The 27,765-nt window shown below is 47.2% G+C and overlaps 1 protein-coding gene across 5 annotated transcripts in view; it reads left to right on the forward strand.

The window, feature by feature from the left end:
• Window positions 1-1,449: 1,449 nt before the first annotated feature.
• Window positions 1,450-27,765, forward strand: part of CXXC4 (CXXC finger protein 4) — a 124,154-nt gene continuing 97,838 nt past the window's right edge. For 2 of the 5 annotated variants that reach the window (XR_006165648.1, XR_006165649.1), the window contains exon 1: window positions 1,795-2,952. Coding sequence is in view for 2 of the 5 variants with exons in the window: in XM_042796390.1 (XP_042652324.1) it covers window positions 1,876-3,084 (1,209 nt within the window). In the remaining 3 variants the exon portion in view is untranslated. Of the gene's footprint in view, window positions 1,479-1,688; window positions 3,085-10,280; window positions 15,248-20,525; window positions 27,746-27,765 lie in introns of those variants that run through there. The other 3 variants (XM_042796390.1, XM_042796389.1, XR_004407805.2) reach the window with 3 other exon arrangements.

The following is a 27,765-nucleotide window of genomic DNA, read 5'->3' on the forward strand; positions in this document are numbered from 1 at the left end:
TGTTATCGAGGACATACGGCTAGGTTTTCCTTTCTGGAAAGGGGAGAGGGTTTTGTTTGTTTTGGGGTTTTTTTGTGGGTTTTTTTTTTTTTTTGTGTGTGTGTGGGGTTTTTTTGGTTTTTTTTTTTTTTTTTTTTTTTGCTATATGCAAATCCTTCACATCTCTTCACAAGACGACGCTTAGCCCAGAGCTTTCCGGGGCAGCCTTTGTATTGCCACCAGCCCTCTGAAGGCAGCGAGAGTCTGGGTTTTTCCCTGACGTGGAAACACAGAGGTGGCTCCTGCGGGCTCGGGGTCTTTTTTTCCGATGGAAAGACGCCTGCCAGCCCCTAATGCAGCCGAGGGTGAGGTTTCTTCCGTAGATTTACGCTCCCTTCATCTGGATTTGTTTACATAAAGCCCGCTTTTTAGTGCACGACGTCGGAGGAAGACGAAGTTTTTGCACTCGGTAGGTTGGGCTGCACACGGTTCATTAATCTAATTATGATCGTAATTACCGTAATTGATAACCATTTTGAACTAAACATACCGGAGTCTGGAAACTAGACGTAGCCCTACGAGCGTCTCCCCAGCGAACGTTTCTGATCGATAGCCCTACATCAGAAACGATGCTGGAAATATCTAAACTATTCAGGTAGAGCATCTGGAAAACAAAGAGGCAGTGTTCATAAACTGAGGGCTTTTTAAGTTATGTTTATGTTTTGCTTTAGTTCGCGCAGGCTGCCATAATGTACCCTCCTCATTGCCATAAACTAAAATACCCCCCTTCGCTTCCCGGGGGGGGCGCCGGTGGGAAATAAAACCAGCCCCGCGTCCTTAACCCCCTCCTAAACTTTCCTAACCCTGGAGCCGAGAGCCATCTTTCCCCGCCGAGGGCTAGTGCCGCAGGTACCGCGCCGTTCCGCCCACCCCCCCCGCCGTGTACCCCCCCGGCGAAGCCCCGGGAGGGGCTGGCCCAGGGGCGGGCTGCGTGCCCCCCCCCCCCCCCCGCACCCCCCCCCTCCTCGCAGACCCCGGCGCCGGTCGGGGCCGGGGAATCCTCCCGAGAGGTTGGGATAAATGTTCCGTCTTTAGTACAGCTGCAGGCGCCGGCATCACAAGCTGTGAAATTGCCTGCCTTAAGTTGTTGGATTTTTTTTTTTTCTGTGGTGGTGTTTTTTTTTTTTTTTAATTATTATTATTATTATTTATTTATTTAACCTAGCCCCGTCTTTCCCCGCCGCCCGCAGGCAGCGCTCCCCCCCCCGCTCCCCCCGCGGCGGGGAGGGCCGGGGGGGCCGGTGCCCGGCGGAGCCAGCTGTGCCGGCAGGCAGCTAATGACCGCCGGGCGCCGAAGGACACCGTGGCAGCTGGCGGCTCCCTCCCCCCGCCTCCCCCCTCTCTCTTCTTCTTTTTTTTTTTTTTTTTTAAATTTATTTATTCCTTTTATTTTTTTTTTTTTTCCCCCCCTTGCCTTTTCATTTTCCCCGGTGGAGATGGTAGGTGGGAAACCCCCGCTCCCCGTGTGTCCGTGTTCCCCACTCCACTCCCCCCGCCCCCAATCTTGTCCCGGGACCGGGTTTGCTCTTCCCGCGGGTACGACGGCGTGTGCCCCCCACCCGTGTCGTGGTGTCGTTCCCCCTTCCCGCCCCCCCCCCCCTCCGCGCGCGCGCGCGCACCCCCCTCGGAAATGACTTTCTGTGTTTCAGCTGCGGCAGCTCCCGTGAGGATGCAGGAGGAGCGGCTGCCCGGCCACGCACCGCCCGCGGGAATGCGCCCGGAGGAGGAGGATTAAGCGACACCCCCCCCCCCCCCCCTTCTCCCGCCCCGTCCCTCTCCCCCCCGGCCCCTCGCCCCCCGCCCCGTCCCCCCCCACCCCCCCCCCTCCCGGCCACCATGAACACCAACGTGTGCGTGGAGAGCGGCCCCAACCCCGAGGCGCCGGGGCTGCCCAAGGACAGCCACCTGCCCGAGGGGGCCCTCAACAGCCTTGTGGATTACAACTCGGAGATGGAGAGGTACCGCTCCTTCGCCACCTTCTACAAGACCAACGGCGGCGCCTTCCCCCAGGCGGCCAAGATCGCCCGCATCACCACCCCCATCTTCCCCAGCGCCGCCGCCGCCGCCGCCGCCCGCATCGGCATGTCCCCCTGGAACTGCGACACCGCCACGGCCGCCGCCGCCACCGCCATGCTCTGGGGCAGCGGCGGCGGCGGCGGCGGCGGCGGCGCGGCGGGCGGCGCGAGGAAGCCCTCCTCCGCCGCCGCCGCCGCCGCCGCCTCCGCCTCCGCGGCCGCCGCCGCCGCCGCCTCCTCGCTGCACGCCGGCAGGGGCGGCATGCACCACCGGAGCGACTCGCAGCGGCTGGGCAAGCCCGGCTGCCCGCCGGCAGAGCAGCCCGCCCTGCCTATGGCGAACGGCAACTTCCTTTCCACCCTCTCCCCCGAGCACTGCCGGCCGCTGGCCGGCGAGTGCATGAACAAGCTCAAGTGCGGCGCCGCCGAAGCCGAGATCATGAACCTCCCCGAGCGCGTCGGCACCTTCTCGGCCATCCCGGCGCTGGGCGGCCTCTCCCTGCCCCCCGGGGTCATCGTCATGACGGCCCTGCACTCCCCCGCCGCGGCCTCGGCCGCCGTCACAGACAGCGCCTTCCAGATCGCCAACCTGGCGGACTGCCCGCAGAGCCACGCCTCGGCCTCGCCCGCCTCCGCCCTGGGCGCCGCGGGGGGCGGCGGCGGCGGCGGCGGCGGAGGCGGCGGCGGCGGAGGGGGGGCCGGCGGCGGCGCCGGGGCCGGGGCCGGGGCGGGCAACCCCGCCAAGAAGAAGCGGAAACGCTGCGGGGTGTGCGTGCCCTGCAAGCGGCTCATCAACTGTGGAGTCTGCAGCAGTTGCAGGAACCGCAAAACGGGACACCAGATCTGCAAATTTAGGAAATGTGAAGAGCTTAAGAAAAAACCGGGCACTTCGCTAGAGGTCAGAGGAGATGATTTCTTTTTCCCCAGCCTCCCGCCGTCCCTCCTCAACCCCCTGCCCCCCCCCCTCCAGTGCTTCTTGTCTAGCTTCAAGATGCAGCATCCCTTTTCCGAGGCCTCCTTCAGGCTCTGAGGGTGCCCCCCCCGCCGCGGGCGCGCCCCCCGCCACCGCTCCCCCCCCCCCAATCCCGCCCCCCCCCCCCACCTCCCACAGCGGCGCTGCCCCGCCGCCCGCCCCCTCTCCGCCCCGCAGGGATGAGAATCGCCGCCCCCCCCCGCGGCGCTGCCCCGCCGAGCTCGGCGCTGGCCCCGGCCGCCCGCCCCGCCGAGGAGGGACGGAGCTCCCGCCCGCCAGCCCCGGGGCCGCCCGGGGGGCGCCGGCCCCCGCCCCGCCTGCTCGCGGCCGTGCCGGGACGCTGCTCGCCTGGGTTACCTGCCGTGCTGTTCTGTCAGGCTGCTGGCTGTCTCCGGTGGCTTTCTCTTTTTTTTCTTTTTTAAATTATTTCTTGTTGATGTTGTTTTTTGTTGTTTTGGTTTGGTTTTGGGTTTGCTTTTTTCTTTTTTTTTCTTTTTTTTTTTTTTTTTGTTGTTTTTTTTTTTTTTTTTTTTTTTTTTGTCCAATGGCGATCACGACGACCCGGGGCGGTTCGTAGGGACGGGGAGGTGGGAAAGGGGAGGTTTTAGCTGAACGCCTGGCTCCCGCCGTCGGAAGTGGAGGGGAATGTAATGGCGAGTTCATCTCCAGGGAGGCCGGTCCCAGTTGGTCCAAGACAAGATGACCGGCCGCAGAGCCTGGTAGTCGGTGAAACGTGCCCAAGTAATCTCTTTGGCAATATCTCTTATGAAATAACCCGCTCATGGTGTATAAAACACAATGGGAAAATAGCAGAGGTATGACTGAACCGATTTCTGACTGAACCGTGCACATGGTTACTCTTACGAGGTGTCCTTGGAACTGCCAACATACCGCGTTGCCCAAAGCTGTAACGACAGGTTTTCAGGTTGGCTAGATGTGCGAAAGACAGGCAGATCCCCTGTCGCAGACATTTCGGTTCACGTATTGGGTACAACAGACAATGGGAACCAAAATACACAACTGGGAGGAAAACGGCGGTATCGTTAGGTGAAGGAAACAAGGGGGAGGAAAGACTAGTAATCATGCTTAATCCCTTGTCATTATTAAAATTACAGTGTTGCTGGTTAGATGCACATATCAGACGTGTCTGAAGGTGTCGAGGATGATGGATTTAGTACAGAGGAGTAGTGTGTGCTGGGTGACATCAAGAATTGTAGTCACAGAAATTAGCGACTGAGTGAGAAATTGCAACTTCCCTCTGCGTGCCTGTGCGTGTGCGTGTGTGTGTGTGTGTGTGTGTGCAGGGTGGGTTGTGCCCTTAGTCCCCCCTTGCAGGAGTTCTCTCTAAGAAGAGGTGGGATGAGGGATTCCGGGGAAAAAGCAATGCCACGAGTCCATTGATTTGATCTGTGCTAAGTAAATGGAGGTAATGGCGTTGGTATTGATGGGACAGAAACGACATTTGGGGGTTTAACTGACATTTGGCTGATGCCAATTAACTCTTTCCTAACCAGCCTCATCAAACTGAGTCATTAATTCCTCTTTGCAAGAGTGAACTGTCCTTGCTGAAAGTTTGATTTGTAGCTCTGTATCCTCTTAGCTCTCCTTTGTAGGATGTATGGTGACCCAGCACCGCAAACGCAAAAACCAGGATGGACTTTCCCCAGTGCTAGAAACTAGACTGGCTTTTCAACTCTTGTTTTGCTCAATAATATGCCTTCGTTGGTTTCATAGCAAGTTTGCAAAGAAAATCCTTAATGTCCCAGTCTCTTAATGATGGATTAGAATGCTGAGTACAGCCTAAAAGAGATTTCTCTGAACCAGAGATGTGGAGAATCCCCCCAGCATCGGGGGTGCCTTTGTGTGCCAGGTTCCCTCATTAGGCTTGCAAACCGGGACGCTGCTGGGATTTAATGTTTGTGATAAATGATAGGTTCTGATGGCTTATCGATTTGTGCAGAAAGTGAGCTATCTCTGGAAAAAACGAATTTGTATGTTATCAGATCTTCCTATGGGTTTGTGTGCATCTCTGAGCACATTTCCAGAACTTCCTTGCTCCTAACAGAGGTGTTTGACAGCCTTAAAAACTGCTCAGGCGTGTTATGAGAATGCTGCCCGTTAAAATTGTTTAACCACTGTGACTAGTAAAAACCGTGGTTTTATTAGCCACTTGTGTACTCTCATAACCACCTGCCTTCCCTCCTTTTCTTCATTCCCTCTCTCCCCCACTCGCTCTCTCCTGTTTGTGCTCTGTCAGATACGTAAACACAAAAGCTCCTCTGCTGCTATACCGTGACTCGAAGGGAGACAGGTTTCCCTTCCCAGCTGTGGAGATGTCAGTAAGGCATCACTTTTCTGCAGGTTGTGGCCCATCGCAAAGTTTTGTCACAGGATGTGGCTAATTCCTTTACGGAATGTGGTTTGTCAGTAGGAGAGGAAGAGTGCCCAAGCCGAGTAACTTTCTTATATGGTTGTTTTTTTAACATGTTCTTTGTTTTCTTTTTTTTTTTTTTTTCTTTTAATTTTATTTAAATTAACTAATAAAGAGTGACAGCAGGGCTGCCTAAAGCACATGTGCAGCAGCAGCGCTCTGGCTGCCAGGCCGCCGGCTGGAAGGGTGCTGGGGAGCGACAGGGCCCCCCCAACCCCCCCGAGGGATGAGCTTTTGGGGTGCCTTTGGCCTGCGCTCGCGGGGGAAGCATCCGCTCTGCGTGGGTGATCCCCCCCTCGCCCCTGTGGGCACGGTCCCACGGAGACGCGGCAAGGACCGAGGGGCTCACGTTCCACTACTCGCTTTGTAAGGTTTGCGAATTGCGCTCGAGTGGCTGCAAGTTGCGGAGATGATTGAAGGCAGGGGGCGGAACTGTGTTTAAAACCGAAATAAACGAAAAATGAGAATAATAACAATAAACAGTAAACTGGCTGATCCCACGGAAACCATTTCTCTCTTTTTTCCTTTAAATCTCTTCTTCTACTGGTGCAATGAAGGCATAGGATATAACTCTCAAGGTTAGTACACAGAGTTGAAAACAGATTCACATGAATGCTTTCCAGTCCCTGACCCTTGCATTTTTAATGGACTGCTTCCCTCCCAGCATTTTTTTTTTTAAACACTTGCATTATTTTTTCCTATTTTTCTTGTACTATTTTCACCTTAAAAGTGTCCCAATGCTCTAGTATTTTTCATAGAATGTTATTATTACTAGGAAATTTTATGTACGGTAATAATAAATCTATAAAAATAAGATTGACGTCACGTTGCACGCTGCCTACTTGTGTATGTATATTCTGTGTTCATTCAGATTTACAGTCGGTTTAAAGAGACATAATCTTTATTTACCCATAGAGACTACTTATTTTCCTCTGATTGGTATACGCGCCTGTAACTTCTGCTGCAGGTTATGAAGATTAGGAGCCTGACATTACTTTATATCCCCCTCTCTTTGAAGTAAACCATCCCGATTCAGCGTACGAGTCTCAGTTGCCCCGCTCCTCGTTGTCATTAGTGTGGCGGCAGAGTCAGGCGGAGGGGCAGACTCGGGTTGGCAGGGGCTGAAGGGTTCGGCCCACCCGCGAAGTGTCTGCTCTTTGGGCGTGCTGTCATCATAGCTGGTGCCGCTTGCTTTATTCCTAACAGCCGCGCTAATTGATATGTGCGCTATTAAAGTAAACGTTTGCATACCGACCTGAAATAGTAAATACCAGCATCCAAATCCGAGGCACCTCGCTGAGTCGCATTTCAAGCCAGCGGGAGTTTGAGATAGCCTTCGCCGGGGATAGGGTTGCGATGATTGATTTCAGCAGGAACGGCATCTGATCCTGAAAATCTTAACACCATATGGCATTGCCACGGGGGAGAGAGGCTGCGCTGGCAACCTCCGAACTTGCACTCCGTGTTGTGGTAGCGCGTGTGAGCACTGTTAAGGGAAGACTGCTGAGCTCTGTGGATAGGGGTCAATTAGTTTGGGCCTCGGAGGAAGCAATTTCCCTGCCGTCTATCTAGCTTTAAATTGCATGCATAAGTTAAGCGACGGCACGATGGAATTGAGTAGTGTGAGGGGGAGCTGAAAAGCCTGATAAGGAGCAGGCAGCTAACGTGATCCAAGCGGTTAACTGGAAGGTGGAAAGAAGGACCACCTTGGAGCCTGCATTGCCATTCCTCACTGCCAGTGTTTCTCACCTCCCTGCCGCTGCCTCGCAGCCCTCCGTCCAGCCGAGGCTCCCCGGGTGTTGAACACCGTGCAAGCGGGCGCAAAAAGCAGCCCCTGTCCCTGGGCACTTGCAGCTGGAGCAAGAACCGCAGCCTGTCCCGAGCACAATTCACGTTGGCTATCGGCTGTAAAGCCCAGGTCAGCCCCGAATGCTGGGGTTTTTTACCTCTTTCCTCCTTATGCGTGCCCGGGGTGCTCTTGTTTTCCCATTCCAGGCCTGCGCCCGCAGGGAGGGTGCCTGGCGCTGGAACTGGTGCTGGCACCACAGGAAAGCCCTCGCTGCGTGGCTGCTGCCTTCGTGCTCGTTGCTTCCAGCACAGCGCCCGATCCCGCGGCGATGCTGTTGGTAAGGCGAGACTTGACCTTTGTGGAGCGTTTTTGCAGCGGTTTTTCTCACCTTCATCCAGATTTTGCGTGACTGCGGTAAGCCTACGTTCGGCGGCGGGTTTTCTTTTTGAGCTCTGGAGCTTCTTGGGGACAACACCAGGCCCCCTCCTGCCACCTCCGCCAGAGACCAGAGCAGCCGCAGAGCGTCTTTGCTCGCCAGCGCCTGATCTCTGCTGCTTGGAAATCTGGAACCTATTTGACCTGCTGCATTAGGATCGCATCCTGCAAGGCGGGAATGCATTGCAGTTGGCGAGAGACTTAGGGTTGAGGAAGATGCTGCGAGCCCAGCAGAGTCGAGCTTTTGGTCTCCTTACCATTCTAGCAAGTTACTGTGCGCAAGGGATAGCCTCTGAAACGGAGTTGGCCGTCGGCTGTTTTACCATTTCATGTGTCGTTTTTTTCCCTTTCCTCGGGTGATACTTAGAAAGCAAAGGAAGTGCCCGAACCCCCTGACATTAGCGTTAAATTTAGAATATGCATCGTATAAAGTGCTGTTCGATGTGGTGTAGTTTGTTAAAGGGGGGCAAAAATGAAGTTTCTTCTGCCCAAGGAAGTCTCTTAATGGTGGGATTTGGTACTGAACTGAACAGAATTTCAAGGAATTCAGCAAAATTGTAGGCCAGTCAAGCTCTTAACAGCCTCTTTCATATAAACACTGCTTTCTACTTGCATTGGAAATTGCTTGCTTTAAATCATTGAACTATGATTGTTTGCCAGTGAAATTGTCCGTATGGTAAAGAGAGGTTAACCGGTTGTGGTGTTTCCGCATTTTGATTGCGCTGAATAGTTCTCTGCACATTTTTCTAAGTACTAATACAGGTTATACAGTTGGGGCATCAGGATTCTCCATCAGACTTTGGATTTCAGTGTTGTGACTGATCGGTTAGGTTGTTTTTTTAAGCTGACATAATGAAATCCTTGTGTATTGTTTAGGCTGGAGAAGTTGCGTGTGTTGTGTGAAAGAGGATGAATGAAGTCAGTTTTTTTCCTAGAGCAGTAATTAGCATAGTAAGTACCTTTTTTCTTCTTTTTTTTTTTTTCTTTTTTTTTTTTCTTTTTTTTTTTTCAAAATTTTCTAAGTCACTTTAGACTACATATTTCAGTTAGAGGTGCATAGAAACATCATGACTTGGACTCCTATGCCAGCTACAGCACTTTGGAAAATCTTACCAATCCTGTGTTTGTACAAAATGTTGTGGGCTATACACATCATGCCCTATTCATATAGGGAGACTTGTTTAAGCTGGTAAATATGTGAATATCATGTCATATTCTGCTATTTGGGGTGTGTAGCAGTAAATAACAGCCTCAGTTTTTGTCTGCTGGGTCATGTATACTCATATTACTGGGGTTTTTTTTGGACACTTTGCACGCAATTCTATTTGCTAGGTGGACACGTAACACCTTTACTGAAGTCAGGGAAGACCTTGCTCACTTGGAGAATGAACTAGGTTGTAAGAAAGCAATCCTTTCTGAACAGCAACATCTTGGTACTGCATTTTTGGTTTTAAATGAAATGTGCTCTCGAAAGTTAAACAAAAGGTGGATACTAATTTCTGTACACTGTGTCATGCATTGATGCATAGCAATGACTGAGAACAGGTCCTTTCCAAATATCCTAAAAATTTGCATCTGTAAAAAAGAAGACTAGCAGTCTTCCGACTCTTAACATGCATGTATTTTAAGGGTTAGGCTTGGTGAAATATTTCTAAGCAGGGAAACCTAGAATGTACACCTTAAAGTCTCATCAAATACAGCATAATCCTTTCGATCGCTGGTTGTAGTGGGAAGTGGCTGCTGATTGTGCAGGGAAGGCTTTAAGGTAAGCTCTTCCGAGGTACCCAAGTGAGTTAGGAGCAGCAAGAAAGTAACTCGTGTCCCTGTAAGAAAGTCCCTGGGACTTGGCCTCGGTTGCTAACAATTCCTGAGTCACTGACTATGTGCTTAAAAGCTGCCAGCAGATACCTTGTCTTCTGAGGGGTACCACCATCCGAGGAAGGCGTTTCTCTGCTCCTGTAGCGTCTGTATTTTTTGATAGCTCATCTACTTTGAACGATCGTACTGAACCACAATGTCTTGCAGCATATGGTTTCGTTTGAGACTTTTTTTGCTATTTGTGAGCCCAGCCTGTTGTGTCTATCTCCTGTCTTCTTTTGGGTACCTTTATTGTTTTCCACAGTCATTTCTTGCTCAGTCACATGCAAACACCTGTCCTGAAATTGAATTACTCTGCAACCTAATCTGAAGTCATCCCCCATTTCAGCATCCTGCGCTTTCTCTTGTGTGTTGAGTTATGTTGCACCATACTTCAGATGCGACAGCCATTTAATAATGTTGAAGCCTTAGCTCTGCAGGGGCTAAAAAGATCCCAGCAGGCTTGTTAACTTCTGCACTCAGACATTATGGGAAATATTTTCTCCTTCCTGGAACTCCTAGGCATCCTCTTAATTAAGACTATAAAAATCCATAGCCAGGTATGTGTGAAGCCTGTTGATTTTTTTTTTTTTTTGCAGTTTTCCAGAGTTTCTCCATTCCTTCCTATTTAAGCAGACACTCCAGCTCCAAGTGAGATATGGGAACGTAAAAGGAATAAAGGCAGCCTGGGTCATGCTGGATACTGCATTCTTGGTGAGCAGCAAACTCATCAAATGCCTTTCCCTTACTCGCCATAGGGGTTTATTCTTTCTCTTGCTCAGTATTTTCCTTTATCTCAGTCTCTGAAGTGTTGGACATTTTAAAACTTGGTGCTTCTCCTGTCTCAGGACAGTGTTCCTTTCGATTCCAGACTGCTGTGGCTGTGGTCTCTGTTGTATTTCTATATGAGAGCACCATTAGCTGGTAACAGACTTAATTGGACTAGGAATTATTCGTACAGAGGTGAGAGAGATTATTCAGTGGTTTAGGAAGTGGAGAAGCAGTATTTGACTGTGGGGTGGAAGAGGGAACGTAATACTGACACTGGAAAATGGTGGGAAATCCTAGGGAGTTCCGGTTGCATATCACTTAAGATGAGGACAGAGGAGGAGGCAAGAGCTGCAGAGTGCTCGGAGAGGAATACAAAAGTGGTCGAGGGTTGGTTGTAACGCGCAGAACCCTGGTGAGAGGGTTCCTGCTCCTCCGTAGGAGTGACTCAGTTCCCACGGGGCAGGCCGACCGAGCACTGGAGGTGATTGCTGACAGGAAGGGTACAATGGCAGTGCTGAAAATGGCAGTGAAGTCTCCCCTGGTCAGAAGAGTGCGGAATATATCTGCTGCGATGAGCAGGAGTTTCGCTATTAGTAATTCAGGTGAGGCAGTTGAAGAGCTCACCAGTAACCATCTTCCCAGCACTTCTCTGGGGGAAGGCTAAAACTTCATACAGCAGAAGCGGGGACCTCGATGAGGGTGAGCAGGGCTTTCTGTGTGCCCTTGTTGATCGGAAAATCATATTTCTTTAATTATTTTTTTAAATTGGCTAAAATTTATGGAGAAAATCTGGGTACCGGGGTGAGCATGTGGTATGGGAGGAGTCGCGTGATCCGAACAAGTTGTCTGAGAGCTAAGGAAATTCTAAAGTAATACATACAAACATGCTGACAAATGTGAAAGAGAGAGGAGATTCTTTCAAACGAAAGGCTGAAAATGATGACTGGTTGCACAAGGACTGCTTGGGCTTAGGGGTTTCTTCAGTGGTGTGTACTGCGTGCCCTAGGGAAGCTAGAGCATGCTGACAGCACATCAGTCTGCACTATGTTAATACAAAGAATTTGCTCCATCATCACAAAATAAATACCCCAAAACAACTGTGGTTCAGTAACATCCATCCTTCTGCACATCCTGACTGCTGGGTGGGGATGCAGAGGTGATGCAGCAACCTTGGCAGTTACAGCCTTAGAAGAGAGCTGAAGAGCTCCAGCCGTCTGTGTAGAAGACACAAGGAGGGCAGAGCATGATTATTGTGGTGCAACTGAAGAGGTCAGGAATGGAAAAGGAGAGGCAGGGAGTATGTGCTCTTAAATATGTGATCTCCAAAGTGAGTGGTATCAGTCAAACGAAGGCCATTGGTTTTAGGGTGAGCAAAAGAGGAAAAAATATATTTGTAAGGGTCATGGGTTTGAAGAGCTAGCCACCAGGGAGTGGATGGGAGAGGACTCGGTGACACGAGCTTAGTAATGATGTAAAACCTGTTCCCTCTAAATCACCAGTTCATATGGGCTCTAGGAGGTGGAGATCACAGTTGGCTGGTTGCTTGGAAGCTGATGTAAAATAAATTGGAGGTCAAAGTCCAGTGGAGGTGACAGTGTCATGAAAATAATCACTGGGATGGGTCTTAATTATCATCCTTGAAAATTTCAGAAGACATACCTGGGAATGAATGGGGTCAGAGCCATTTACAATATTTTAATGTTTTTCCCCTCCAGTCAGGAATTATGGTGACCTGCTGTATAAGAGTTTGCATTGCTGCCTCTCTCCCTGCATCTAATCGGACAATACATGGTGCTCACCAGCTGTGAGAGCACCAAGCTGGCACCTGTAATGAGTTTTAGGCATTGGCGGAAAATACTCCCTCAGCCCAGGTAACTGACTGAGTACTGCATCTGAGTGAATTTATTTTTTCTTTTTTTTTTTTTTTTTTTTTAAGTTTTGCAGAAAAAGAAACAAGCGAGCAGAGGCCAAGCATTTAATGGATATATTTTTCACTGGCTCTTTTATCAACAGTGTATGAAAAATCCCAAAGGACAGAAGCAGTTAGCTAACCAATGAGGCATCATAGCAGATTTTAGGTTCCATGCAGGAGAAAAAGATGCTGAAGCCCCAGCAGCTCTAAGGGAAAGAGATTTAAATTTAGGTTTGGTCCTGAGAAACGTGCCTCCCCTCTGCTTGGAGACCAGTCTGTAGGAGATTTCTGTACCCCAGAGCAGCAGTTTGGAGGACGATAGAGATGTCAGCCTGTGAGTGCAAATACTGGTACCACTGGATGACGAACCAGCAGGGATTTCTCATTAATGGAATGAATGTTAACAAGAATAATTCTGTTTTGTGAGCTTGTGTGTGGGGAAAGGATAAATGATAGGGACTGATGGATGGTCTTCACAGGGATTTGATTAGGGAGGTGAATGGCAGTGTGTGTGTGAGAGAGGGGGAGGTGTATGCACGTGGTGCATCCATTGCAGGAGGCAGGCACGCTTCTAGCTGATAATGTCTGACAGAGGAGAGTCAGCAGAAGTAACCAGGCAGGTCCTAAGCAAAACCAGAAGCTGAGCAGTGGTGCAGATACTTCATTTTTAGGGTCTTTTGCACTGTAGGGTCTTGGGTTTTATGTTGCATGGTGGTAACAAACCTGTATCCAAGAATTTCTCTATAAAACTTTCCTCAGTAACAGAGGTTTCCACTTTATGCTAATAAAACGTTTGGCTATTTGATACTAATTCCCACAGTCAGTATGGGAGCACTGAGTGACAGCTTTTCTGACCTGCTTAACGTTAGTCTTGGCTCTGAAGTAACACTCTATTAGAGCTTGTACAAGCCCTTCCCCATCCCTGAAAAAGCAGGAGACAGGCCAGACCTACTGGTTGAGCAGCCAGGGAGGCAGAACCAACGGACACAATCCCTCATCCTGCCCGAGGCCTTCAGATGCCACCGGAATGCAAATAAGAAATTAAAAAAAAAAAAAAAATAAAAAGCAAAATAGTCACATAAGCTGAATTAGGCACTCCAGCGGGCTTAGCAGCTCCATCCTCAGGTACAGGAATAGCTGAAAAAACGAAGGAACTGCGAGAGCTGCTCGAGAGGGATGTAGAAATAGGGAAGGAAACGTGAATCCCTTTGGCGGTGAGATATGAGAGACCCCTAACCTGAAAACCCGAACCTCTGACGTCTTCGCGTCTGCCTTTGCCAGAAAGCCTGCAGGAGCCCGTCTGAGGCCGGCGGGAAGGCGGCGGCAGGAGGAGATCCCGACCCCGGGCTGCGGGGTGCCAGGAGCGGGACGGCGGAGGTGGAGACTTGGCTCCGTCCCTCGGCTCGCTGGCCAAAAGAGCTGCGCTGGCACGAGGGAGGGAGTGTGCTGGAAGGCGATCGCAGCCAATTACTCCCAGCCCGGGAGGGAAGCAGCGGGGAGAGGAGATGTGCTCGTTTCCAGGGCTCTGCCTGCGTCCTGGGGCGATGCTTGCGCCTGCCAACCCCGGGCGCAGGCAGTGCTTAGGGGCTCGAGCTGCCCCCCCAGGCATTTCAGAGCCGCTGGCGGGGTGTGTGAGCCGTGCCGCTGAAAGCTGGCGTGGCTGCTCGTGGCTGTAGGTGCTCACCAGCACGGAGAGGGGCTCCGTCACTAGCGTTTGCTGGGACTGACAGCATTAGTCTGGATTCCTTATGATTTCTGATCTGTATTTGCCATCTGTTTTCCCCAGTGGTGGTATGCATTTTTTCAGATCAAAAAAGTGAAACTGTTTACCCATTTCCCAAATTTAATCTCATATATAAAGTGAAAAAAATTAATATATAAAATAAACTATGGTGTGTACCGAATGTAAATGAGGGACACGTTTGCTTGCTCTTTCTCCTGTGGAGAAACACATTACGCCTCAGACTAACCCTATTGATTTAGTTGGGGAGCTACTGCCTGCTGCCGATGCCAAGTCCAAGTGGCAGAATGCGGCCCCGCAGTGGCAGGTCTCCATGACTGTGGCACAAATCCTTTATTCCCCAGCTAGCTCCACTGAAATCTCCCGAGGTTACCTCTGAGTGAGCTATTCAGGAGGATCCGGGTTTTCAAAACACGACCCCGACTTAGGAGTACATTTTTGAAATTTCTGTTTGCAGGGTCCCGTGGTAGAAGTTTACTTTTCCCTTGGTGGAGCTGGCGGCAGAGAAAGTCAAATGAGTTTCCTAATCTGGTATGTTCTAAATCTGGTTTGTCTCAAATATGGCCTGAGATATGCAGCGCAAGTGGAAAAATAACTGCCAGCATGCAGATGCATGTCCTCTCGGAGCAAATAAAGCTGGCGTTTAAAATAAATGTTAAATCTCATCCTTGGTATGAAGGGAGACAAGCCCGTAGCTCAGGTATGGGGAGAGATATTTTAAGGTGGGCTATGGAAGCAAACTCGCTACTGAGCTTCTGACCTGGCATACGTGTCCCTTTTTATCTGCTAAGTCCAATAATAAGCTTGTTATTAGAGGACATCTGTTACCGCCTGATAACACGCACAGCGAGCGGGAGCGCAGCGTCGGTGGGCAGCCGGGGATTTTGGCAGCTGTGGGGAGCGGCGGCTCCGTGGGCTGTTTCACACCTCGTCTGGAGCCGGCGCGTCCCTCCCGTGGGCTGGGTGGGAGGGCACCAGGCGTCTGTGGTACAGGCTGTTCCCACGCAGGGCTCTCCGGGGCCGGCCGGCGTGCCCGTGTGCCGAAGCCGCCCGGCGCGGTGGGACTCCGGGCAACACCTCCGGGACGGGGAGCGGAATGGTTGGGAGAAACGCACCCTGTGCTTGGGCTCTGCCTTTTCCTTCCTTCCGCACTTCCAGGAGGTGCCATCCACACGCCGGTTTCTCGCCCCTGAGCCTCCTCGCCTGAAGGAAAACATTCAAGGAGACTCTCTGTGTGAGCTGAATCTGAGCGTCGGGAGGTTTTCCCCAAAGTCATTGCTGTAGGTAATGTATATTTATGAGCGGAACAAAGTGGGCCATAGATACTTTCAAAGGCTGCTTTCCTCTCAGGGTGGCTCGGTTATTTAGGCAAGTGAGGAGGGGAGATGCTGTCCAGACTGCATTCACCAGTGGCAGAGCAGATTGGTGCAGGAGAGGCGGCCGGCATCCTTCACCCAGGGGCTGGTGGGCTGCGTCTGCTGCCGGTCAGGAGACGGTATTGCTCCGTGGGTCAGGAGATGGGGTTGCTCCGTGGGTCAGGAGGCGGCATGGCTTTGCAGGTCGGGAGATGGTGTTGCTTTGTGGGTCAGGAGACGGCGTTGCTCTGCAGGTCAGGAGACTGCGTTGCTCCGTGGGTCAGGAGACTGCATTGCTCTGTGGGTCAGGAGATGGTGTTGCTGTGCAGGTCAGGAGACGGCGTTGCCCCACGCATGGGGAGATGGTGTTGCTCTGCTGGCTGCTGGCACGTCTCAGCGAGACGCACAGCCCCATTCCAGCCACGAGGCTGGGTCCGTACCGCCACGCATGTCCTGCAGTCCAGCACTTGGCTGGGAAAGGGTCTTTCCAGAGAGGGGAAACTGAGGATGGAATGTGAGTTTTGGAACGGATGGATTTACACCAGATGCTGCGCTGTGTATGTAGGAGGAACGCTGTGTATATATTTGACGTCATTTCCAGCGTGATCAAGCTGACATCTGAAGTAGCTTGCAGCACTGGAAATACAAGGAGTGTTGTGGAGGAAAGGCCAGTCTGCTTTCTTGCTGGCAGTCATGTGAGTTTTGTGGGACTGATTAGGTGTGTAGCCCACATTCGCAGAGGTTTAAGAAAAGCATAGTCACTGGTTTATGGCCAGTGTTTGCCGGGCTGCTGACTGATCCAAATTGCATTTTGGGCAGGGGCCATGACTTTGCAGCTGAACTTTTTGGCCACCATGGAGCACCAGATTTCTCTGTCTCTGATCATCTATCTATACATGCACATATATGTGTATATTGAGATATACATACACAGTTATATATGTATATAACTCAGTGGGCCAAATTTCATGCTATACATCCACTGCTCTAACTGCCAAACTGCACCTCTCATGGAAGGCATTTCAAGAAGGGATTGTCCTCCAGGGTGGGAAACTCACGTGGGGTTCTGTGCAGACCTTGTTTTATCCTGTGTAGCCAGCACCAGTCCCGCTGCTTTGGGAAATCCACCGGTTTCATTTGCCTTGCCATGTGAATTTGAGTTTCATTAAGGACACAGTTGCTTCATCACTATCTATTTCGGTGGTTGTGTAAGGTCTTTGTAAAGACTGTCAGGTAGCCCAGATCTTGTTGAATGTACCTCAGCTGCAGTACACTACCCAAAGGGCCTCTGTTGAGCTGGATTGTTTCAGACAGGAGTCCTCAAGAGGAGTGAGGAGTGCCACATCTGGCCAATAACTTGCTGTAGCCAACGTGTGAGTTTGCTTCAATGAGAACAGGATTTTTGCTCATGGATCAAACATCAAAGGATTCTTACATAATGCAACATCTTTTAACATCGGTAAAGTATTAGGTCATAATCATGTAGCGCTCTGATATATTTTATTATTCTATTTTATTTCTGAATGTGGTTCACCCCAACCCAAGTGATTCCCTAGCCTTGCAGAAAACAATAATACAGATGACTTACAGTGAGTCTTGGTTATGCAGCTGTGAATTTGGGCTGCACCCCAAGCAACAGCATCCCAAGCAGGAGCGGCTGACTTTCCTGATCTGCATACCAAATCTTTCAGGTGGCTGTGAGCTGTGAGACTCAGAGAGCCGAGGAGAGAGGCAGCTCGGGCAGGTTTTGTAGGCGTGAGCTCGCCGAGGGACGGGGCTGGGCTGGGCAAGCAGGCGGCCTTGGGCAAGCAGAGCCCGCCGTCTGGCACCCCACGCCTTGCTCCATCAGTTGGCTGCTCACCCCGGGGGACAGTGAGGGGCATCACTCTTCAAGGAATGCTTTTGCTGTGAAAACACAGAGCTCAGCTGTTGAAACGGAGTCTCTGGTGAGGAATTGACAGCACCCGCCAGTGTGCTGTTTTCATGTGTTGGCAGCGTGTGCATGCACACACATGTAGCAAGGGTTTGCTTTCACCTTTCTGTGGGGGGCAACCAGGAGAGATACGTAGATATCACATTTCCATTATGCTTAATTGATTTTTGCTCCTCTGTTGTTTTCGGTTGCCCTTTTTACATCCTCCTCCAAAAATGCAGCGTTCTTGGTTCCCTATGTGAAGCTGATTTTTCCAGGCAGCAATTAAAATTTCAAATTTCAAATGTTTGAGCTGCTTCTTTTGCAGTGAAAGCTGGCAAGAAGGGAACAGACTAGAGAGTTTGAAAGCGTGGAGGTCATTTCATCCCAGGTTTGTGCAGGGATAAATTCTCTCAGGCGCCACGCTTTATGGCATTACCCGCTCGGAGAAGCTGGGGCTGCGGGTTTCTGAGCATCCTCCTGGGAGCAAGCCTGCCGTTTGTCAGCATTTGCACTGGCACGAGCAGTGAAGGCTTTTACAGGAAAACTGCGTTGATCAACTCTGGTTCTGCTCCTCACCACCCCTCCCCAGGCTTCCAGGGGAATCTGTCTTTCCTGTCACTCAGGATAATGATTCCGCGCCAGCAGCACAGAGATCCAGAAACGCGCTGTAATCTTGCTGAGAGTTTGATTCCCCAGCTGGGACTCCTGGATTTACACAGCCAGGCAGTAGATGGTCATTGCACTTAAAGCTTGTACGTTGGTGTGCTGAACCACTAAATGGGCTGAAGGGTCTCTTTTTGTCTGGAAATAACCTTGATTCTTGGAGTGGTAAAATGTATGGATTTCATCACATAAATTGGTTTGGATTTAACTTGATCCATCTATTCAATTTTAAAAGCTTTCTTTTTTGTTTAAGTGTGGATTAATAATTTGTTCCCGAATCGGGGGTTAGCACAATGGATATGTAATTGTAAATGCATATCTTTAGTTAGAACTTGGTACACAGATGCAAAATTCCTTATCTTGTAGTTTTTCAAAAGCACACATATTAAACCACAGCTCTGCCCTTCAAAAATATTATTCCGTGTATTTAAAGGTCTGAATGACCTTTTAATCAGAGATTGCACCTTTACTTCCAGCTGATATGACAATGTCTGACAGTAACTCAACCTGATGCTGCAAGAAAATAAATAAAGGCCATCTCAGTCACTATGTCTTTAAATCTCTCTGTCTAGCTGTGGTTTTGTGTTTAGGCGGATGGACCCACAGTGGAGTATTACATTTAGTTTTCAGGTGAAGTCAAGCCATTGAGTTTAATACATTTGCATGTTTGGCTGTTCATCTGAGGTCAGTTTAGTCATATGTTTGTTTCCTGTCATTCTGAACTCCAGCCTCTTCTGCAGTCAACCTCTTTATAAATTATAAATCTGTATACCTCGCTCTCAGCAGCCATCTTACAGCCCACACAGACCGGTGCGGATGGTCTAGTGATTGCACTAGCTCTCCTTGGCATACCTAGGGAGGAGGGTTGCTGTGCTTTGTCACTACTTGTGCTCATGCTAGACACATGTAAGGGGGCAGAACAGGGACTGGGAAAGATGGATATGAGCAATTCCTACTTTTGGACCACCGACACAAAGAAAACACATACTGGTCAGAGTGATTGTATTCAACAAGCCAGCTCATTGTCTCTGGAAGTTAATTTTCAGATGATTTATTAAAGCCTAACATTTGCGGAAGGGGAGTGGGTATTGAATTGACCACAGGTCAGAATTCTGGTGACACAGCAGAAGTACTTTCAGCTCTGGTATTTCCATGGGCATGAGCGATAAACATAACAATAAGAGCTCCCCTTTCATACAGCTTTTACATAAAGAGGAGCCGTGTACTGCTTGAGCCTGACTATCACAAAATGGGCTAATTATTCAATAAAAAATACTTGCCATACTAATGAGCAGAATATTCAGAAAGAAATATTCTGATATCAAGTACAATGCACACTGTACACTGTAGGGTCCATGGTTTATTGGATTTTTATGGAGAAACTAGGAAAACATTTAAAAGATCCTCCCTGAAACAAAAATGAATGAAATCCTTCAAAAAGAGACATGGTATTTATATATGGCACCAGAAAAGTCAGTGAGAACTCTTTCATTACAAGTATGTATTTGCAAATTTCCAGCATTTTGCTTTTAGGGGAATTTTGTCGGACGTGATGCTACTATTTGTGGGCAGTTCTTAATGAAACAGGTACCTGTGCGCTGGGGCTGACTGATACAAAGTCATCTCGGGGCTTGCTCTCACCTCCCTGGTCAGTGCATCATCACTAGTTCTGGAGGCGAGACGTGTGGGTCTAGATGCTTGGGTTCAAGGGCACTTTCGTTATCTTTTGACTTTGAAAGAAATTGCATTCAAGAAGTACCTCACAGAAATTACACAGCCCATGGAGGCTCAGTGCTCCAGTCTCTCATGTATGTTGTACTTTAAAGCTGGGAAGGGAATTTGCCTGTACTCAAATGTGTGTGGAGGCACCTGAATGCAAGTGGACATCATTTTGCGGGGGACAATAGGCGGGGGAATGAGGGTGGGTACCAACTCTGCAAGTAGGCTATTTCTACGTAAGCAAAAATCCAGCATGTGTGTGAAAGAAAGTACGTGGGCAGTCTGGGCAGCCCCCTGTCCCCCGGGTCAGTAGGATGTTTCCCCCGCTGAAATGAAGTCAAGGATGTGCTTAAGTGCTTTCTGCATTGCAGTTTAAACATGCAGTGAGGTGGCCAGCCTCAAGTTTCAAAATGCCGACCATGGCATCTGTAGACACAGCAAGCACGCGTTTTGAATGACAGATCAATGCCCTCGTTATTCCCCTATCAAAAGAAGAGTTCTTGCCAAAGCGTGTGTCTAACCTGCAAACCCACCACGTGCAATATGCCACAGCAGAGGCAGAAACCATTGTACAACTGTGTGGTTATTCTAAAAGCGCTGTCTGTTTTCCAGGAGATTTTTTTTTTCTAGCGATGTTTACATTTCCATGACTACCTTGCTTAACTAGCTAAGGAGAAGACAGCATGCTGGGTGTGTTATATACCGAGTACAGTGTAACGTGTGTGATGCTAAAATGGTGTGTGTTTGGAGAAAGGATGTTTCTACTAATTGTCAAGCAATGTGAGGCATCATTTTGTTCCTAGATAACTGAAAGTATGCCTAAAATTTAAAGGAAAATAACAACTAGAAGAACTCAAGTGTGCCAATGCCGCAAAAGAAAGCTTAACTTGTTTTCTTGCTTTTTTTTTAGAGAACACCTGTTCCCAGCGCTGAAGCATTCCGATGGTTCTTTTAAGCAGTAGTGTATCTTATTTTCAAGGCAGTCCGAAGTGAATGGCAAGCTAAAGTCTTGTTTTAAGAAACTGCTTAGTCCACCATTGAAGAATATACTCAGACACTATTTTCATTTATGTATAGGGGTTTCCTCAAAAGCAAAAGACAAAAATCTGGGAGCCTGGGGAATTGGCCAGCTTCTTCACATTCAGTACACTGATTCTTTCTTTGATGTAACTTAGCTATACTAGTGAAGTTGTTGTCTATTTTTAAAGTGGCTGTAAAAAAAAAAAAAAAAGTTTGGGTAAACCCCTGCTATAAAGTCATGTATCTTTGAAAAGTAACATATCTATACTTCATTTTCAAATATATGTGTTTCAGTACTGTAAACTGTACAGATAGCCGCTTGTATTTTGTGTGTTTAGACACAAGGAGACAATCATGTCTGAGCATCTATGGAGATTAACGGTTTGTACACAACAGTGTGGTTCTGCGAGTTAAATCCGGAGCAATAAATTCTAGCTTTAACTGTTAATTTGCTAGTTGTTTAGCAGCAGCAGCAACAGCAGCACTGTTTTACCATGCATCCTTCCATAGAGACTTGATGCCAAGTTTTCCAAGACAAAAAGATTGTGACGCATCTAGCAATTACCTCCCGTCGTGGTGGTGTAAGAGGGGAAGACATAACATTTAAAATTAATCTTTCAAGCACTATATTAGAGTAGTGGTTTGTGCACTTGCATTGCTTCCAGAGGAGCTTTACAGAGGGGTGTCTCTCCAAAAATGCTGTCTGGTGTCTGACTCGCTTTTCACTGTGCTCTGAGGTGGAGTGCCCAGCATAGGTAGATGTGCAAAACCAGTCATCTATATAAAAGGTTGTTCTAGGATGCAAAACAAAGTGAGGACAAGACCTTAGAAAAATGATGACTCAGCCTAATTACCCTTCACCTATGAGTTCTTATGTAACATTTTCTGTCAATGGAGTAAATATTTTATAAAGTGGAATGCTGTATTTTTGGTCCAAGTGGAGCTATTCACAGTTAAGTGAGTTTTGACAGTTGGACTGGTTTGGGTCTCACTTGCACTTGTGTTCATTTGAGAGCCTGGATATTTTTGCGGTATAAAAATGAACTTTAAAAAAAAATGTTTAAAAAAAGACACCGCTTCTCCCCACCTGTTTCTTGGTCCACTGATCTCAGCTTTGCTGAACGGCTGGTCCCTTAGGCCCCCAGAAGAATGTTCCGCCGTTGTTCTTCCTGCTCTAGCTGCACGAAGGAAATGTCTGCTCCTCAAAAAGGCAGCACACGGAGGGATATAACTCGCATGTCGTAAAAAATATGGAGGATACTGAACTTAGGGATACTTATTATCAGTTGATCATAATTTTTTATTGCTTGGGTTCGTCATACCACTCATGAGTGAGAAGGCCATCTCATCAAAATAAGCAAATGCTGTTGTGCCATGTATTTGATAGATTTATCATTTTATACAAGATAGGGCTACCAGTATTTTCATAGACAAGGTGCTGGGCGTGGAAATAACCGGTTAATGATGCACAGCACGTTCAGATCTCCTGTTGTTTCAGCACTTTCTCTGTTTTTCGCTAAGTCCGTCAGCCTTTGGCCCCCAGTCACACTCACTTGGTGAAGCACACGGGATGGTTGGGAGCGCCGCTGTGTGGGACCTGTGCGGGTGGGGGAGAACTTTGGCAGGGGAGGGAGCTCACGGGACCCGTGGGTGTTGGGAACGGCCTGGAAGGCGAAGCCCGAGGGATGAGAGAAACCTCCTGAGGTCACACGTGTGTGTCAGCAGGGCCGGGCAGAGCGTGGGTGACCCGGTGTAACTGGAGGAGCGTGGGAGGGCTGGGCTTACACCTGCGTCCTCAGCTTAGGGTCGATGCACGTGTCTACGTCTTTGCGTTGTACGACGTCCCATACGTGGCTTCAGAGATGGAATGTCACACTTGAAATGCTTCTATCATGCTGCCCCTCTCGCAGTTTGTAAGAGATCCTCAGTTTAATACTCATCCAGTGCCCATTCAATGAGTTTTATGTCTGTTTGTATGACAGCTGCATATGAATTTTTTTTTGTTGGAGACTTTTTGGTTAGGGCCTCTGTTACTGACCACTAGACCAATACAAGCTCTGTAAGGTCTTCGCTACCAAAACGCTGATTGATTTACAAACTGAAGCCTTATTTGCACATCTGGCTGGTAAGCTTGCCTTGCTTTTTGGAAAATTGTGATTGCTCTTACAGAAGCAGAGACAAAATTAAGTTCAGGCTACATTAGGTGTACAAAGATATTCATAGCAATGTACTTACTGTCTAATACCCTAATGTTGCATGTCTTGATGTGGTTTCTTTTTTTGTTTTGTCGTTTTGTTTTAAAGAACTGATGGATCTGTATATTGTAATTGTGGTGTTTTACATGTCAATTCAAAATTGTTAAAACAAACAAACAAGCAAGCAAACCTGTTAATTACTGAAAATGAACAAGAGTTGATTTTTCTTTGATTTACCCATATGGTTTTCATTTTGGATGTTGTTCCTTTGCACCATCAGATTTTTAGATTTTGCTGAAACAGTATTTATATGATGTAGTGCGCATAGAGCATTTTAATTAGTGATGTTTGAAGAAAGAAATCCCTTTTCTGGCCTGTCTCGCTCCACCCCAGCCCTCTCCCTCCTTCCCCCTCTCCCCCATTTATACACATATTTGTCAATCGGGTTATTGTCAAGTTCTAATTACCAAATTTGTACTTTTCATGAGGTTCAAACTCATTTTCCAGTATGAGAATTTGTATTCCTCTATGTCTTTCATTCTCACGACAAAAAAAAAAAAAAAAAAAAAGGAAAAAAGAGGCAAAAAAAAAGGCAGAACATACTTTCGCCGTCTTCTAGGTGTGAGCATTAAACCTAATGGAAGCATTTTTGGCATACCCCAGATAAACTTATGAAAAATGGTAAGGCTGAAAGGGAGGCACATGTTCCCATTCTGTCAATTAATAACAGACCCTCCCTAAGAGGGAAAATACTCCCTTTTGTACAGAACCCCTGGTATGTAAGTCCTACAGTTAATGTTAAAGAATATAAAGTCTTTAAATGGACTATATCTATAATCAAATAATGAAGAAAGAAAGTAGTTAAATGAACATACCATTCAGGGTCGAATGCATTCAGCAAAAAGCAGTAGTGGGTCTTTGATCATGGTTAGATGCATAGTGATATCAAACAGTGGGTTCTCATGTAACAGCTAAATGTTTCAGATTTTGTTTTTATTAAATTTGGCAGTTTCACGCTGAGCTCTACTGTATTCTTAGTGAATAAAAGACAGCTCCTATGTTAGAAAGTACTCCATTTTCACAATTGCAGGGAACTAGGAGGGTTTTTTCAGAAACACGGGCCACAGAAATGTACTCCTTTCACAGTGTTCTCCTATTTCTGAACTGTGCAGTTATCTATTAAATTTTCTAATAGATATTTGTGTAAGGTGTATGTATGCTTGTGCAATTATGGAAAAAAACAGTTTTGGAAAACAGTGTATTTATGAAAAAAAATAATCACTTATGGGGCATGTACAAAACTGTATAAAAACATTCAATTTGCCCAGTAAAGTTGTTTTTGTGATATTTCTGTGTTGTTGAATAAAGGACTTTAGTATTCAAAATATCTCTCTTTTTCCATAAACAGGTTTTGTTTGTGGGATCTTAAACAAAGAAAACCTTTTTAAAAAAAGAATCCTCAAAATGGGCAAGAAGCTCCAAATTCTAACCTCAGTCTTGCGTATGGGAATGAATGCTTATGAAGTGACCATACAATAGCTACAAAACTAGTTCCTTCTCAATTGGCAAACTATAGAAACCCAGTAAGTTGTGTACTTGAAGGTAACCTTGTATTCTGGATTTTTTTGAAATAGCAGGAAAAAAAAAACACAACGCCTTTATGAGACTAGGAATGTTATGTTGAGATTTTGAGGCTACAAAAAGGTTAGTGAAGTAGGAGCAAGATGGATTGCAGAAAAGCCTTCAACCCTTTAATGCAGACCTCAGTAGTATAAAAGGAGTGGACCGGTGAGGGTGATGTGATAAATTAGCAGGTAGCTTTGCAGGGAAAAGCATTTGAAGGTGAAATCTCATCTGTAACTCTTTGAACAGTCAGATTAGATCATCCTGTTGCTGTTGGAGTATTTGGGATCGCGAATATGGTTTGTGAAAGAGTGGCAGTATTATCTTCCTTTTTGTTTTACTGCTTCTCAGTTCAAAGTTTTGCTCTTTACCTGCCTCATAAACTACACATAGCAAAGGAAACAGTTTCCTCTTGCCATTTTATTTCCCCAAACTACTTGGCAACATTAAAGCAACTTCAGATAGGTGGGAAAGTTGGTGACTGTGCCAGCAGCACATCACCTGATTTGGGTGAAATTTGGAATGGAATTTTTCTGCGAATATTCCTTTAATAAACAGAATGTCTGCTCTTAGATGCCAAAACAGGATTTTGAAAGGGTTTGAAACATGAGGTAGATCCTTTGGTCTGTGAGATTCCTTCAATGTCAACTGATTTTCCAGGGGGAGCCTTGGTGTATTCTTTTGTTTTTTTAAGGAAGCAACAAAAGTGAAAGCAATAGAAGTGGATTTCCCGCTGATCCTGTCCACTCTCATTGAAATCCATAAGGATATATGTTCTTGGGAGATGTAGACTGTTCATTAGGCAATGCCAGGAGTGAATCTTGAGGTCTGTTTGAAGAGGAGGAAAAGGGCTGCCAGGTTGCTCAGGCGTAGTCAGTGATCTCTCTGGATTAAATATAGAATGCACAGGGAGGAAATACACTCATTTCATGAGCTGGTCGATTTGGAAGCAGGAAGAGGTCTCTGAGTTCCTATACCTTTAATGCTTTCTCTTTCAACTGTTTTTCCCCTCAAGTATTGTTTTATACTAGTCTGAATGAAAAATGTCCCTTGGCTCCAGAGAAATACTTGCCCCAGATATGAACCTTGCAGTTTAAAACTACCTCTAGCTTTTTATAGATTTTAATTTTTAATTAAAAAAAAAAAAAAAAAGTAAAAAAACCCCTGGACAACAAGCAGGTAATTCTTCAAAGCCAAAACTGACAATCTCATTACTGAGCATATTTAAAGAAAGGAAAATACCCTTTTGTGTGGAATCTCAATTCTTCTAGTCTGTGTTGGACTCAGTTTGGTTTTGCCACTAGCCATTTCAGTGCTCTGTCATATTTTTTCTAAGAAACAAGCCTTAAATTATGAATGGTCTGGTGATACAGGGCAACATGCCTTCTGGGAGGCTCTCATCCTCCCCAGGTTCCCATGGGCTTTACTATATAGCTTGTGAAATTGGAGGATATTATAGAGGTGACTTAGTTATAAGTTCTACCTTACTTTGCTGTAAAGATCTACTCAGTCACCTGTGTGTGGTGAGCACGAGTAGATGGTCCCAAAATCTATAAAGGTAAGAAATACATCTTCTCAGTAATAACCACAGAACATACAACAAAGTTTTAGACCACTGAAGCTATCTGAGGAAAGAAAGATAAAGTTCAGCATCAGCAAAGGTATTGGAATCTGTTCCCACCGTAGCTTTGTTTCTGTTTGCCATTTGGTTTTTAGGATGGATACCCTTGGCTGAGTAGCTGGGTCCTTCAGCAAGGTAGTTTGGCCTAAGATAGGCAGAATTAAGAAAATGCAGATAGCAAATTGTAATCATGCAAGACGAGGATCTAGACTGCCTAAAGGAGCTGTGATGTTCAAGAAGTATTTCTATTGCTCTTCTGAGTTTTCAAATGATGTTAAAGGATTGTCATATTATTCTTAATTTAAGAAGTAGGAATAGTTTGTCATGATACTGCCCATTCCCTGAAAAAGGGGTTTTAGAAATTAGCCCTAATGGGTTTATTTCCCACTAAACTTTGAAGATACTTCTTAGTCTAATAGGACTTCTCCATGTGGTTTCATTGGCCTGTATAAGGCCCCTTTGACTTGCAGAGTCAAGGATCTTTGTTAGAAAATAATTCATCAGAATTGTTGTAGAAAGATCGGCAGGTGTCATGATGTTAGCCAGAGCCCAGATTAATTACTCAGTGCAGTTTTCCTCAACTTGGTTTATGATGTGTGTAAGCATCCCACATCTGAGAAAAGAACGCCTTTCTTCCCTTACTCCTTTAAGTCTGCTGTCTTTACAGAGTTAATAACACTAACCCTCTGTACTTCTTGAGGAAAACCCAAAACACTAGAAGAAATACATCTCTTTTTGGCTAGACATTTTCCTTTGGAAAGAGAGAGAGAAGAGTTGGCCCAGGTCAGGAACCCCTGTTGCTTTCCCAAATCTCCTAGCATGGGTGTTCTCTGCATTGGTTGTAGCTTGCGAGCAAAGTCCGTCCATCAGCTTGGCCATCAGACACAACCCTACAGAAGATCAACACCAAAGCGCACAGGACCCATGGGGGGACGTTCCCGCCGCCGCTTCCCTGGTACACGCGACACACACAAGTTTGTGCCAAGATGTCCAACACCCCTTCCCCTGCCAGGGCGTCAGGTTTGCTATGCCCAGGAGAGAGGTGAACCCACTCAGATCTGATGAAACAGGTAGCGTGCTGGAGGGTTCTTAAGAGAAGGTTTGCACCTCCAGATAGTGACTAGAATATCTCAACCCATGCGTCTCGCGTTAGCTTCTGATTTCTAGCTGTGAGTGTCTGAGGCCACCAGGCTTTAGGAAAAGTAGCTGGACTGTTGAGCATACCTAGTCTCTTATGCCAACATTTTAATAGTCATACCTAGAGATTGATAGTGAATTTGACCAGCTGATACGCTGACCAGGAATGTACTGTTTAATGTGAAATTATAATGACTGGATTTCAACCTGTTTTTGGAGAATTAGTGGGCAAATAACCTCATCTAAAGAAATCTGTCACCCACATTAGGAACTGTGAACTAATTATTGCTTTCTGATATTCTGCTCTTACTTGTTTTGCCTTTTCATCCTGATTGTTTGCATTCCTAGGACTGATTTGCCTTTTTGATGCAATACCATGTGATGTGCTGATTAATTTTTGTGAGCAATCATAAACTCCAACCTATGGCTGACTTGGTATATTTTATGCTACACTCCATAAACATTCATTCATTTCTTATGATTACTTTGTGGAAACAGACTTTTACAGGCTAATAAACTTGGATTTGAACTGGATGAAGAGTTTCCTTGCGTTG

Source organism: Tyto alba, unplaced genomic scaffold, assembly GCF_018691265.1.
Source record: "Tyto alba isolate M040663 unplaced genomic scaffold, T.alba_DEE_v4.0 Super-Scaffold_23, whole genome shotgun sequence".
NCBI classification, from domain to species: Eukaryota; Metazoa; Chordata; class Aves; order Strigiformes; family Tytonidae; genus Tyto; species Tyto alba.